Below are 14,599 nucleotides of genomic sequence, written 5' to 3'. Positions count from 1 at the left end.
AGACACTTTTTGGTGGTAAAATAGGAAATGTATGTTATTGAACAGGGGAGAATAAGGACGCTCCAGGAACTAAAGCATATAAACGGGTGGGAGAAGATAAGATTAGTAGGAATATTTACAATTAAAAAAAAAAAAATAATTTTAAGTACACTTCCCCAACCAATAAGGGATGGAAAGGAGGTGAACCCATTAGAAAGACTTTGTAACATACAAACACCATTAAAACATTGACAGATCTAGAGGGACGAGGGCCACTACCCTCCATAGGAAAATGGGAACAGGCAATGGGTATAAAATTAGAGGATACACAAATAGAGAGAATGATAGGAGCAGCGCATAAGTATGCAACAGATATAAATACAATAGAAGTGAATTACAAGTGTCTGGTGAGATGTTACCTAACTCCAGAGAAACTCCATAAATACCAACAAGACAAATCCCCAGCATATTGGAGGGAATGCGGACAAATTGGCACAATGATAAACATCTGGTGGGATTGCCCAAAAATAAAAGAATACTGGCAGGAAGTTCAAGAATATATTAGGATAACGGGGAGGAAATTCCAAATAACCCATGGACCTGTTTCACGGAACAAAAAGCGTAAAAAAGCACTATAGGAAAACGCTAACCCCATTTCTATTGAACGCTGCAAAGGGATTAATACCAAAGAAATGGTTATATGTAGGCAAACCAAGCATAAAAGAATGGTTGGAAAGAATGGATTATATCTGTAAAATGGAATACCTAAGCAGCAGAGATGAAGGACAGGTGGAAAGATCTAATGAGATATGGGCAAAATGGTTGGCCTTCAAGTTGTCTGGGAAATTTGTGGAGGGGATGAAGGAGAAGGACAGCTGAATGCAGTGACAGATTATGGCGCTGACTACAGCTGTGTGCCTGGGCTTATAGAATAATATATTCAGATCCATAAAAATAAAAATAAAAGTGTGCATTATGGATCTGAAGTACGTGCATGAGCTCTGCTGAGCAGGTGATAGTAGGTAAGGGCACATATATCTTATGAATGACTGCAGTGGCCGTTCATAGAGGAATCGATTAGAAAAAAGTTTTTCTCCACTAGCACAATTTTTCCTAAAATCATCTTGGTTATAGAAACACATTATAGATTCCTTTTTACTAATTTCAAATTTTTTAAATGATCATAATCTGAACAGCGGCAGTTCATATATTGCTATCAAAACATAATGCTTTGGTGGTGCACTGCCATCTAGTGGCAAAAACATTCAGTGCAGCAGTCACAACTGGAAAATCTATAAACTTCCGGAAGTGCATAACCCCTATCAATCATTTCACCTTTCACCCATTTAAGGCAGCCTTTAAGTACTATAAGAAAAAAGAATACCAACACGATCCATACTTTTAAAATATTCGGTCTTTTTTCATTTATATAATAAAAACCCTAGTGGTGATCAAATACCACCAAAAGAAAGCTCTATTTGTGTGAAAAAAAATTTTCGTTTGGGTACAGTGTTGCATGACCGTGCAATTGCCAGTTTAAGTAACGGAGTGCTGAATAGCAAAAAAATGGCTTCGTCATAAAGAGGGGTAAAATAGTCCCGTGCCTAAGGTCCCTTTCACACTGCTGTTATTTTGCTGCGATTTCGGGTAATACCTATGTAAACTTTAGGTCTATGGACCTCAACTTGCATCAAAGTACAGTGTCTACTTTGAAGGTGTGACTTGGAGTTGCACAGATATGAACAGTATTCATTGGTAATCATGGGGTACGACTTGTCATGCGACTTTGCAGTCCCCAGTCTCAGGACTAGCTGCCATATCCCCGGTATCCTCTTCTTCGGCCGGTGGTCCAGTTTCCGATAATAGTGGTCTCTGCAGCGGATTCACCGTAAGATCACTTTAATGGCCCCCCCCTCCCACCTAGCTCCGGTGCCCTCCACCACTTACCGGGGCGCCATCAGCAGCAGCGGAGCTGATCGGATGCTGTCCCTTGTGTGACATGGAGACGAGTGAGGGGAAGATGGCCCCCACCTGTCTCCATATCATTGCAGGGCTGAAGCGACGTCAAAACATCACTTCCGCCCATAGCTCATACATGGGCGTTTTTTTTTTCAAATGACAATTTTTTTTTTTTCATTGCATTTTAGTGTACCGTATTTTCCGCACCATCAGACACACTTTTTTCACCCAGAAATATGGGGGAAAATGTCTCTGCGTCTTATGGAGTGAATGCATGCTAGGCACCACCACGCCCCCCCCCCCCCCCCCCCGCTGCTGATGATGGCAATGACCCACACTGCCACAAGAGAGGAAGGAGAGCGGAAAAACAGACATCTGAAGCCCCTGTGAGCAGGGCTGGACTGTCCAACCGGCGACTGCAGTGTTCTCCTTCCTCTGTCCTCCGGCGCTCGTATCTCACGGAGCTGGGCCTGTGTGCAAGATCCCGCCCCTCTAGACCGGCTCGTGTGATAATAGATTGAATCAGTGGTCCATATATAACAAGAACTGGTCTAGGGGGGCGGGACCTTGCACACAGACCCACCTCTGAGACATACAAGCAGCAGAGGACAGAGGGAGGAGAGCGCTGTGTTATCCAGAAGCTGACATTAGTGGGCACAGAGGTTGCAGTGGGCAAAGATGCTGCAGTGGTGGGCAAAGAGAGGCTGCATTTATGTGCAATGGTCAGGTCGCATTTATGGAAATGGTCAGGTCGCATTTATGGAAATGGTCAGGCTGCATTTCATGGGCACTGGTAAATATTTTAGTACACCATTTGGTTTAGAATATTTTTTTTCTGGTTTTCCACCTCTAAAACCTAGGTGCGTCCTATGGCCAAGTGCGTCTTATGGAGCAAAAAATAAGCTTGCGTGCAGAAGTGAACGCATACGTGAGTAGCGCCCACATATGAAAAAGGTGTTCAAACCACACGTGCGGTATCAACGCGATCGGTAGAGCGAGAGCAATAATTCTAGCCCTAGACCTCCTCTGTAACTCAAAACATGCAACCTGTAGAAATTTTTAAAATGTCGCCTATGGAGATTTTTAAGGGTAAAAGTTTGTCGTCATTCCACGAGCGGGTGCCATTTTGCAACGACCGCCATTTTATTCTCTAGGGTGTTAGAAAAAAATATATAATGTTTGGGGTTTCTAAGTAATTTTCTAGCAAAAAAAATTTTTTAACTTGTAAACAAATCGCGAAGAGAGGCTCGGTTCTTTAGTGATTAAAGAGGAAGTAAAGGCAAAATTTTTTTTTTTTTAAAGCGCACCCTGTAAGGCAAAGGCATAATGAGCTCATTACGAATAACTTACCTGAGAACGAAGCCCCCGAAGCAGTCCTCCGTCTTCCTCTTCGCCGCTGCCATGTATCCCGAAGCCACTTCCGGGTCTCGCGGCTCCGGCGCTGTGATTCGCCGGAGCCGCAATGACGTCACTCCCGTGCATGTGCACGGGAGCTGACACTCGTGGCATATCGTGGCGATCTGCGGCCTGCTCAGTGCGCCTGCGTGCCACCGTCTATGGCGCATGCCTTCAGGTAAATATCTCCTAAACCGTATAGGTTTAGGAGATATTTCTTGGACCTACAGGTAAGCCTTAATCTAGGCTTACCTGTAGGTCAAAGTTGGTTGTAAGGGTTTACAACCACTTTAAGGGTGTGCACAATTATGCAACCATATTGTTTTATACAGTTTTTTACTTCCCTCCACCTAAAAGATTAGCGCTTGTTGTTCCGTTGAGTTGTACAGTTTATAGGCCACATTAAAGGTGGAAAAACTTCTGAAATTAAATTATCTTTGTCTCATTTTTTTTACATCACAGAAACCTGACAATTTAACCGGGGTGTGTAGACTATTTATATCCAATGTATAGTGGTCAGTCTAAATTAATGAGGGGAAAAAAGAACCATTGATCAGTTATAACTACAAGTAAGAAGTAAAGTATTAATAATAAAAATTAAGTTAGGAAATTATTTCACCTTTGTGGTATGTAAAACATATGCTGGGGTGGGGGTTTATAAAGGACCCCGCTGTATGCCGGCCACAGACCTCCCAAAATCCGGAAGAGAGAGCTTTTCCCACAGCCATTGGGCCCTGTGATAAGCAGGTGCATCCCCTCCTCCACCTGTAACAAAATGTGACTCAATATAAGTAAAATGACAATGACCATACCTGTAATAATATACTTCATTAAATTTTTTTAAGGCTGAACTCCGGGCACAAAATAGTGCATTTAAATATATTCTGCCATAGCCACAAAATAGATAAATCCACTCTGTGTGCACCAAATGCTTTTGCAATGCCAGATACTACCTGGTAAAATAACTGACATCATCATTGTGCTGTGCATAGCCTGTGCAAAATACAGAGCTGTGGGAGGGGCCAAGCAGGCTCCACCCACTACAGGAAACTACAGGAGGATCGGAGACAAGACCAGTCACCCCGCACAAGGAGAGAGAGCAGCAGTGAGTGGTCTTTATTACAGGAAGGAGAAGTCTCACACTGGATTACTGCACAGATCTGGAAGAAATAGACAAAGCACACCAAGATTCAAGGAAGAATACACATACACATATCAGCTTTAAAGATGAGCTCCATTTAGATTTAAAGCACTCAGTGACTAATGAACCCAGAAGTGCCAAGCATTTTATCACTTCCCAGTTCAGAGGTGTCATTATCCCCAGCTACTGGAGCTGAATAAGCAGCTAATCAAGCACAATCTGCGCTTGATTAGCTGCATGGAGGGCAAAGGAGACATTGGAGGTCTAATATTTAATATCTTCATAAAGAGGACTTGTGTACTGCCCATGCTATCCCATAGGGCAGTGGTTCTCAACCTCAGTTTTCAAGTACCCACAACAGGCCATGTTTTGGGAATTTCCCCTAGATAAATTAGCTGTCCAAAATACCAAGCCATTGACTATGATTTAAAGTGCCTGTGCAAGATGAAGGAAAACCTGCATACATGGCCTGTTGGGGGTATTTGAGGACGGAGGTTGAGAACCACTACCATAGGGGGCTTGAAAGCCCCTTGTGATAGCAATACAATTAAGAAAAAAAAAAAAAAGTGTTAAAATACTGAACTATAATATCATTAAAAAGAAAGAAAAAAAAAAAAAAAATATATATATATATATATATATATATATATATACACACACATATACATATACATACATACATATATACACACACAAACACGCACGCACACACACATATAAAACACACACAACCCCAGTGCCCCACACACACCCCAAAATTCAGATGCAGATTTTACAATGCGCGAAAAAAATTACAAAATTGCCTCAGACATGAAGTGGTTGAAAGCAGAAACATAATTGCTTTGAACGAAAATAGTTTTATCACTTCTGCTCTACTTGTATAAACACACATTGTTTATTCCATCATCTGCATTGAATAAGAGATCAAAAGGAACTTGTGTTGCCGGTCAATTGCCACAAATTGCTTCTAATTCGATTACCAGTTAGTTCCCTTTGTAAGATCCTTAAATAACCATGGTCTCCACTGATGGAGATAAGATTCCCGGAAACACGTCCAACAACAGCATCCTGCAATAGCACAGCTACTGACTGAGGCCACTGTGGAGTAGGGTGAAGTGGAAGATCAAATGAGAGGTGCTTGTGCTCCAGCGTAAGCATCTGTTCCACACCTCCGTTCCACTCCAACCTAGCCACCTACACTGGAGGTTCTGTGGTGGTCCCTGGTTACAAGTCTTCCCCTTTATATTAATTAGAGGAGAACTGATGAACTATGCCAGTGGGCCTTTTTCTTAAACTGATGTTTTACAGTTCTGGAAGAAATAAAAGCTCATCAATGCTGGTTCTTTTGCTGGCAATTCAAGGTTCTCAGAACACCATCTCTTACTCTGTTTTAATGAATGGGCCAAGAATTCCCGACTCTGCTCACTGTGCTATGCTGAAACATGAATGAGGTCCCTCAACACCTAACTATAACCATCTTTACCCCCTGCTAGAGAACCCGAGCACAACCCTGCTTGGGTTCAGAGTGCAACTTCTACCACTCACCACCATCAAACACCTCACTGTTCCTGTCCTACAACATGTCCTCTTTCCACCATGTTCCTGGCCCCATTCCAACCTCTGTTCACTCCACTTGGCCTCTCCACATACCTCTTGGCCCCCCATCAGTTTCCCAGAAAACCTAAGGTGCCAGCCTTACCTGTACTCACAACCTCACTGTTTCGGCTCCACAGCGATTCCTCTCTTCACCGTGTTCCTGGCCCCATTCTAACCTCTGCTCATTCCTCATGGCCTCCCCTCACGCTTCCTGGCCAACCCCCACGCCTCTTGTCTAACCCTCACACCCCATGGCCAGCCTCCAGTTTTCTACATACCCTCAGGTGCCACCCTAACGTACACTCACCACCACCACCAACCACCTCATTGTTCCTGCTCCTCAGCCATTCCTCACTCCACTGTGTTCCTGGCCCCATTCTAACCTCCGCTCACTCCTCTTGGCCAACCCCCCACTTCTCTTGGCCAACCCTCAGTTACCCTTAGGTGCCACCCTTACCTACACTGCTCCTGGCCCTTCTCAGCTTCCTACTTATGCAAAAGTTGTGTTAGGAGTGCTAGATCCAAAAGGAAAAAGAAAAGAAAAAAAAACAAAAAAAAAACAGGCTTAATCTCCAATTCAAGGAAAGTAGCTCTCCGTTATGCAGGGTATCCCTGAGGATTCTTGGGAAAGGTGAGAGCATATAAAATGGAAGCGCTAAAGGTTGATTTAAGTCCAGTAAAAATTGATTATTCTTGATAAAATGCCAAGAGGCAAAACCAACATGTTTTGGATGATCAAGGCTCTTCTTCATTAGGGCCTGCAACCTGGCTGTGATAGAAGTCAATACTGGACACAAAATTGTAAGGCAATGCAGGGTATAATGACAGCAGGGTAATCTCCAACAGCACAGCTTAAGGACACCAATGAAGTGTGAGCCTTGAGCCTCTAACACGTGTTGGCTTCGTCTTCTGACTTTTTACTAGGATTAATAAACTTTTTGTTAAGGTCTGAAATCAAGTTTGGAGGACTATAAAATATAGCAGTGGAGAGGCACCCACCAACAAGCTGGTTAAGTAAAGAAGCAGGTCACTCTGGCGGATAACACAGGCTCCGCACCTCAGGTGAGCCCAAGCACTAACCGGTGTTTACCAGAGCTACTTATAGCGGAGATGAGTTTTGCTGTGTGTTATTACCAGGACACATTTCTCAAGATCGCCATATCAGGAGGTGAGCAAGACATGGTCCAGTAGTGGATATACAGGGATCAAGCTGAAGCGTTGTCAGTAAACAAGCCGAAGGTTGCTAACAAGTGATTTGAGGTTGGGATCAAACAGAAGCATAGTCAGTAAACAGGCCAGAGGTTGGAAACAAGTGGTCCCAGGTTGAGATCAAGCAGAAGCATAGTCAAGGAATAAGCCAAAGGTCTGCAACAAGAGGTAGCAAAGATATGGACAGCAGCAGGAGAGACAAGAGCGAGATATTTGCTGGAGAGAGCACAATAATTTGGCAAACGAAGTGCAGAGACATGGCTTAAATCAGGAAGTTCAGGAAAAACAGCGTTTAGCGCAAGATCATTCAAGGAATTGTTCAGGGAGCTGTCTAGCATCTCAGGTGGCTTAGCAAGAAGAGACTTTGCAGGTTCAGACCCAGGTTCTGACATTTTTACTGACTTGAACCAACTTCTGGTGCTTTTAGCCCCTTCCACTATCCGTGAAGAGGACATGCAACATCTCATTCTAATGTAGTACAAGGCAACTGTCATGGATTTGCTGACTTTAACACAGTTGCAATATTGCCTGGGCATCATAAGCATTTCATCCTCCACCTCCAAAAAAGACTGAGAACATCTTGGTGGCCAGAAACTAGCATACCATCCATAAATGAGAATGGCTTTTTTGAAAACTTTGATAGGATCCCTTTAAGTCAAACAATATATGTGTTACATGACCTGTAGAGCCCACATGAACCTCTACCTATTAAAACAACTATATGTTGGTATACAAAGACTTGTGTGAACAAGGACCAAGGTCACGTCTGTTGTACCAGGGAGAGACCTACTCTACATTATTAAAGAGCATTGCCAACATGGCCTTGGTCTTTGGACATCGACTTTGCTCTCCCTCCTATCACTGGTGATAACAAGTCCAACACTTATCAAACAAACTATGTCTTTGGAGATTATACTGTAAATCCAGAGTCCAGGTGATAATTAAATACCGCGTCCCAGTTTATGAATTAAAGGAAATCAATCTTTGCCGCTAAGTCAATTAAATGTAGAATAGAAGGCCTGATTAGCAGGGCGTAATCTGTTTATCTAGATTTCAAGAAGAGTTATCACAGAGAATGGTTTAAGTGGCCGGGTTCACAATGCTAACGATATTAAATAGAGGAAAGGTGAAAGTTGCGGTAATTCTAGGTCATGACAGGCTGTTCAAAAATGATGAAAAGCTTTTCCAGGACTTACCCGAATATTAAGGCTCGCCACTACGACGTCTCCTGTCGGGGTGACTATGGGGATATTTTCACAGATTATTCCATTCTCCACGTCCACCACTCGCCCTGTTAAAAGAAGCAGAGAATAAAAATCAAACCATTAAATAAGCTTTTTTTGTGCCTGTAGTTGTTCATTTTTTTACGCCCATATTTTATTGAAAGATAAGATTTTTTTTTTCATATAAAATGCGACTCTAACATTCTAAATGATGTTTACAAGTTGGGCTGACTACATTACCAAAATGTCAAGTGGATCTCGCAGTATGCAGACTTTTAGGCCTTGTTTGTTCACATGGGCATACTTAAGGGTAACACCACTTATGTGGAAAACAAAATCAAACAAAAAAGCATATACAATTGCTACAAAAGTGATATTGTAATTGAATGTTATTAAAAATGACCTTTCCTTTTCAATTCCTGCCACTGGCATCAATGATCTATTTTACTGGCATCAAAGATAGAGAACTATTCCTCTCACTAATACCAACAATGGGACACTATTCCTGCCAATGTCAACAATGATGGGGAAATATTCCTCCCACTGACACCAATGATGTGGCACTTTTACTGCCACCAATACCAATGATAGGGCACTATTCCTGACACTGACACTCATGATGGGGCACTATTCCTTCCACGGACACCAACGATAAACCATACTTCCTTTGAGGGATATAAACATTGGGATACTACTCATCCCACTAATACCAACAATGGGGCACTATTCCTGCCACTGACAGCAAAGACGGGGCACTATACCTCCCGCCGACACCAATGATGGGGCACTATCCCTCCCACCGACACCAATGATGAGGCACTATTCCTTCCACTGACGGGACACTATTTCTTCCAATGACATCGATGCTGGGGTATTATCCCTTACACTAATAGCAATGTTGGGGCACTATTCCTTCCACTGACACCAACGAGGGGGCACTATTCCTTCCACTAACACCAACAATGGGGCTATATTCCTTCCACTGACACCGATGGGACACTATTCCTTCCAATGACACCAATGTTGGGGCACTATTCATCCTCCCACTGACCACCAAGCCTGAGCCATTTTCCACTCCCACTGGCCCTCCGAAAGTCTGAAGGACAGAACACTGGCCCTTTCTTTAAAAGTTTGGTGACCCCTCCTTTAAATAATTCATATTTGGTATCAAGGGTGGAGAAAAAAAAAAAAAAAAAAACTATCCATGAGCTTCACTCAGCACCTCGTTCCATGGATGAGGGCCTCTCAAAAGCTCAAGTTTCACAAATGCCACTTGAGCGAGAAGAACCCATACTTGTCAGGTCTGGAACTTGAAAAGAATTCAGATAACGGCAGTGGAAAGGTCCTTACCAACTACAAAGGTATTTAAAGGACCACTATAGGGGAAGCTCTGTATTCTGGTACATACCTGGAATGATGGCACTCCGTATATGAATTCCTTTTTTATTCCTCGTGGATTTATTTATATTTTTCCCCCCTTATATTCCAGCTAAAGTGACAATTACAGGGGTTTGGGCAAATCATAACGCTGCTGGGGAGGTTACAATGGTCAACTTTTATTCTTATAGTTTCAAGTTTTCCAGAAGCAAAAAAAAAAAAAAAACACGACCTGTCCATGTAACTACCTAAACAGTTTTACCTGGAGCCGGGCTTTGTTTGTCATACAGATAAAGTCAATTTAACTTTTTGTCACCTACATAATGCATATGTGCGGCAGCAAGGAAGGTGGGGTTTAAGGGCCAGTTCACCCAACAATTTCTGTTTTCCGGATGCGTTTCTGCATGTGCATTTACATGCGTGTTCCGATGCATTTTTTCCCCATTTTTTTTTCTTCATCTCAATACATAACATGTGAATTCGTTGCGTTCACATGAGTTTTCCATGGATGTTAGAGGTGTTCCATACAGAAAAAAAAAAAAATGGGGAATGTTCTACTTTTGATGACTGCACTGGTGTGACCTAGGGCAATTAAAATACATAGAAAATGCTGTGTATGCAGATTAAAAGCACACTCCAAAGCATCTTGTGTAAACCAACCCTTACACCCAGCCACTGCACATATGCATCCTTGGACAGCAGAGCTTTCTGAGCTGGGAGCAAGTCTATTGAAAGCTTCCAGCAGTGACCAAGCTGTCAAAGATAGCTCCCGATCATGTGATCACTGTGATAGACAAAAGCAGTGGTCAAGTGATCAGCTGGTCCTTCCTATGTTCCTGGTGTAAAGACCCCCTTAAGGCTAGGTTCACACCGCTGCGATGCGGGAACGCCGCGAATCCGCGGCGTTTTCCCGCATCGCATTACTCCCGCCGGCAGTTCACACTGCCCTATGTGGACGGCTGGGAGTGTCAATGATATGTTAATGACACCCCCAGATCCGTCCGCATATCGCAGTGCGATCTGCCGACTCGCACAGGAATCGGATCGCATGGTGTGAACCCCCATGCGATCCGATTCTGTTGCGGACCAAAAAAAGGGTCCCGTGCGAGTTTGCTGCGGGACCGATGCGAATTCAGCCATACTATCTGTATGGCTGTACTCGCATCGCTACGGAGATCGGATGTGATTTGCGGTGCGAATCACATCTGGATCTCCCCCCGCAGCAGTGTGAACCCAGCCTAAAGGGATGCCGAGATTGAGCAGTAAGGCATGGGTCTTCAAACTATGGCCCTCCAGTTGTTCAGGAACTACAATTCCCATCATGCCTAGTCATGTCTGTGGATGTCCTTATCTGACTATGGAGGCTGGAACCGAGGCTTGTGTCTGGTCAGTAGTGAAACACAGGCACAGGCATCGAGCGCGGTGACATCATTAACATTGGCAATGGCGTTTTGGAGCTGACACTCTGTGTAGGTGAGAACAAGCTTCCTCAAGCTTAGGCCTCCTCCCAAACACACCAACCATTGGTCACCATTCTTCACACTGACACAAATTCCACCCAATGATGGGGCACTATTCCTTCCACTGATACCAGCAATGGAGCATTATTCCTCCCAATGATACCAATAGTGGGCCAGTATCCCCCCCCCACTGACGCCAATGATGGGGCAGTATTCCAGCCCCCCCCCCACTGACCCCAATAATAGAGCACAATTCCTTCCAATGACACCAACCAATGATGGGCCAGTATTCCTCTCACTGACACCAATAATAGGGCACAATTCCCTCCAATGACAGCAATGATGGGCCAGTATTTCCCCCACTGACACTAATGATGGGGCATTATTCCTCCCAAACATACCATCCTCCCACTGACACAAACAATGGGGCACTATTCCAATGATGGGGCACTATTGCTCCCACTGACACATATAATGGGGCGCTATTCCTCTCACTAAACCCCTTACTGTAGGGATCCTCAAACTACGGCCCTCCAGCTGTTGCAAAACTACACATCCCACATCATTGGTGTCATTGGGAGGAATAGTTCCCCATCATTGGTGTCATTGGGAGGAATAGTTCCCCATCATTGGTGTCATTGGGAGGAATAGTTCCCCCATCATTGGTGTCATTGGGAGGAATAGTTCCCCATCATTGGTGTCATTGGGAGGAATAGTTCCCCATCATTGGTGTCATTGGGAGGAATAGTTCCCCATCATTGGTGTCATTGGGAGGAATAGTTCCCCATCATTGGTGTCATTGGGAGGAATAGTGTCCCATCATTGGTGTCATTGGGAGGAATAGTGTCCCATCATTGGTGTCATTGGGAGGAATAGTGCCCCATTGTTGGTGTCAGTGAAAATAATAGTTCACGATCATTTATATCAATGGAAGGATCCATGATGTCTAGAATAGGAATAGTGCCCCATCACTGGTGTCAGTGGGAGGAACAGTGCCCCATCACTGGTGTCAGTGGGAGGAACAGTGCCCCATCACTGGTGTCAGTGGGAGGAACAGTGCCCCATCACTGGTGTCAGTGGGAGGAACAGTGCCCCATCACTGGTGTCAGTGGGAGGAACAGTGCCCCATCACTGGTGTCATTGGGAGCAACAGTGCCCCATCACTGGTGTCATTGGGAGCAACAGTGCCCCATTGTTGGTGTCAATGGAAGGATCCATGATGTCTAGAATAGGAATAGTGCCCCATTGTTGGTGTCAATGGAAGGATCCATGATGTCTAGAATAGGAATAGTGCCCGATCATTGGTATCAGTGAGAGGAATAGTGCCCGATCACTGGTATCAGTGGGAGGAATAGTGCCTCATCACTGGTGTCATTGGGAGGAATAGTTCCCCATCATTGGTGTCATTGGGAGGAACAGTTCCCCATCATTGGTGTCATTGGGAGGAACAGTTCCCCATCATTGGTGTCATTGGGAGGAATAGTGCTCCATCGTTGGTGTCATTGGGAGGAATAGTGCCCCATTGTTGGTGTCAATGGAAGGATCCATGATGTCTAGAATAGGAATAGTGCCCCATTGTTGGTGTCAATGGAAGGATCCATGATGTCTAGAATAGGAATAGTGCCCGATCATTGGTATCAGTGAGAGGAATAGTGCCCGATCACTGGTATCAGTGGGAGGAATAGTGCCCCATCACTGGTGTCATTGGGAGGAATAGTTCCCCATCATTGGTGTCATTGGGAGGAATAGTTCCCCATCACTGGTGTCAGTGGGAGGAATAGCGCCCCATCACTGGTGTCAGTGGGAGGAATAGCGCCCCATCACTGGTGTCAGTGGGAGGAATAGCGCCCCATCACTGGTGTCAGTGGAAGGAATAGCGCCCCATCACTGGTGTCAGTGGGAGGAATAGCGCCCCATCACTGGTGTCAGTGGGAGGAATAGCGCCCCATCACTGGTGTCAGTGGGAGGAATAGCGCCCCATCACTGGTGTCAGTGGGAGGAATAGCGCCCCATCACTGGTGTCAGTGGGAGGAATAGCGCCCCATCACTGGTGTCAGTGGGAGGAATAGCGCCCCATCACTGGTGTCAGTGGGAGGAATAGCGCCCCATCACTGGTGTCAGTGGGAGGAATAGCGCCCCATCACTGGTGTCAGTGGGAGGAATAGCGCCCCATCACTGGTGTCAGTGGGAGGAATAGCGCCCCATCACTTAAAGATAAATAAAGGGCAGAAAAGAAGATCCCCGCTAGCTTGGGGATCGGGGATGTGTGGGGGCCAGTCTCTTCATGACATGTAACATGTTGTGGAAGGTGAACATATCCTTTAATTTCACCTAAGTCAAAGATGAGAGCGGCCCTAGATGAACATATCTAAAGGGAGGATCTGAGAGATTATGAATAGCATTGTGGCTGGAATCTGACAAGTCACAAAGCATATAATTAGACATCTGTGTCATTCTCATCGACCGAAATGAGGAACGAGGGAGTACAAACCCATTTCCTGATCCTTTTCCTGCATATCCATCATCATTATTTCATGGTCTTTAAGTGCAACTAGACAATTCATATCAAATCAGTGTGTGTTCTTTGAAGTGTAATGTCAGGCCAAAAAACCTTTTTTTTTTCCTTTCTACTTTTGGATAGTGTGCGAAAGAATCAGAACCCCTGCTAGTCTTTTACTGCTATCTGGGGCTCTGTTTGTAAGATTTCCCTTTACTTCCTGTCCAGCTGACAACAGCTTCATCACACAGGAAGTGAAGGAATATTTACAAGGACAGAAAAATCTAAGATGGTTCTTTGCTCCCCCCCCCCCCACCCTATGTTGAGGGCATGTAGCCTGGCGTGCACCTTGTTGAACTTAACCACATAGTGTACCCAGGGGTGTACCTACCACGAAGCAAACAAGGAGTTTGCCTCTAGTGGTATTTTTTTTTTGGGGGGGGGCGGTAGAAGGGCAGAGGCGGATCTTCAACCATTTCCCATCCTTTCGGAGGTTGTTCCAGGATGGTGCCTGTAGGCATCACCCTATTATCGTTTTTTTTTTTTTAAAGTCTTGCAATCAATAAGCATAAAATCACTATATATATATATATATATATATATATATATATATATATATATATATATATATATATATATATATATATATATATATATATATATATATTATATACACATACATATACATACACATACATATTTACACAAATTAAAATAAATATAGCAAATCTGCTCTCAAACAAAAAAGACTTTACAGCAAAAA

At 44.1% G+C, this 14,599-nt stretch overlaps 1 protein-coding gene across 1 annotated transcript in view; it reads right to left on the bottom strand.

Annotated features, from left to right (window-relative positions):
- Window positions 1-14,599, bottom strand: part of ABCD1 (ATP binding cassette subfamily D member 1) — a 97,542-nt gene that overhangs the window by 27,717 nt on the left and 55,226 nt on the right. Inside the window, exons 5-6 of the mRNA XM_077478881.1 lie at window positions 8,476-8,570; window positions 3,953-4,098 (exon numbers count right to left, since the gene is read on the bottom strand). Of these exons, the coding sequence (XP_077335007.1) occupies window positions 3,953-4,098; window positions 8,476-8,570 (241 nt within the window). The remainder of the gene's footprint in view (window positions 1-3,952; window positions 4,099-8,475; window positions 8,571-14,599) is intronic.

This window comes from Lithobates pipiens, unplaced genomic scaffold, assembly GCF_037356315.1.
Source record: "Lithobates pipiens isolate NorthernLeopardFrog02 unplaced genomic scaffold, aLitPip1_a1.2 Scaffold_1, whole genome shotgun sequence".
Classification (NCBI taxonomy): domain Eukaryota; kingdom Metazoa; phylum Chordata; class Amphibia; order Anura; family Ranidae; genus Lithobates; species Lithobates pipiens.
Note: the sequence above shows the minus strand (reverse complement) of the source record. Positions and strands in the feature narration are given on the sequence as shown.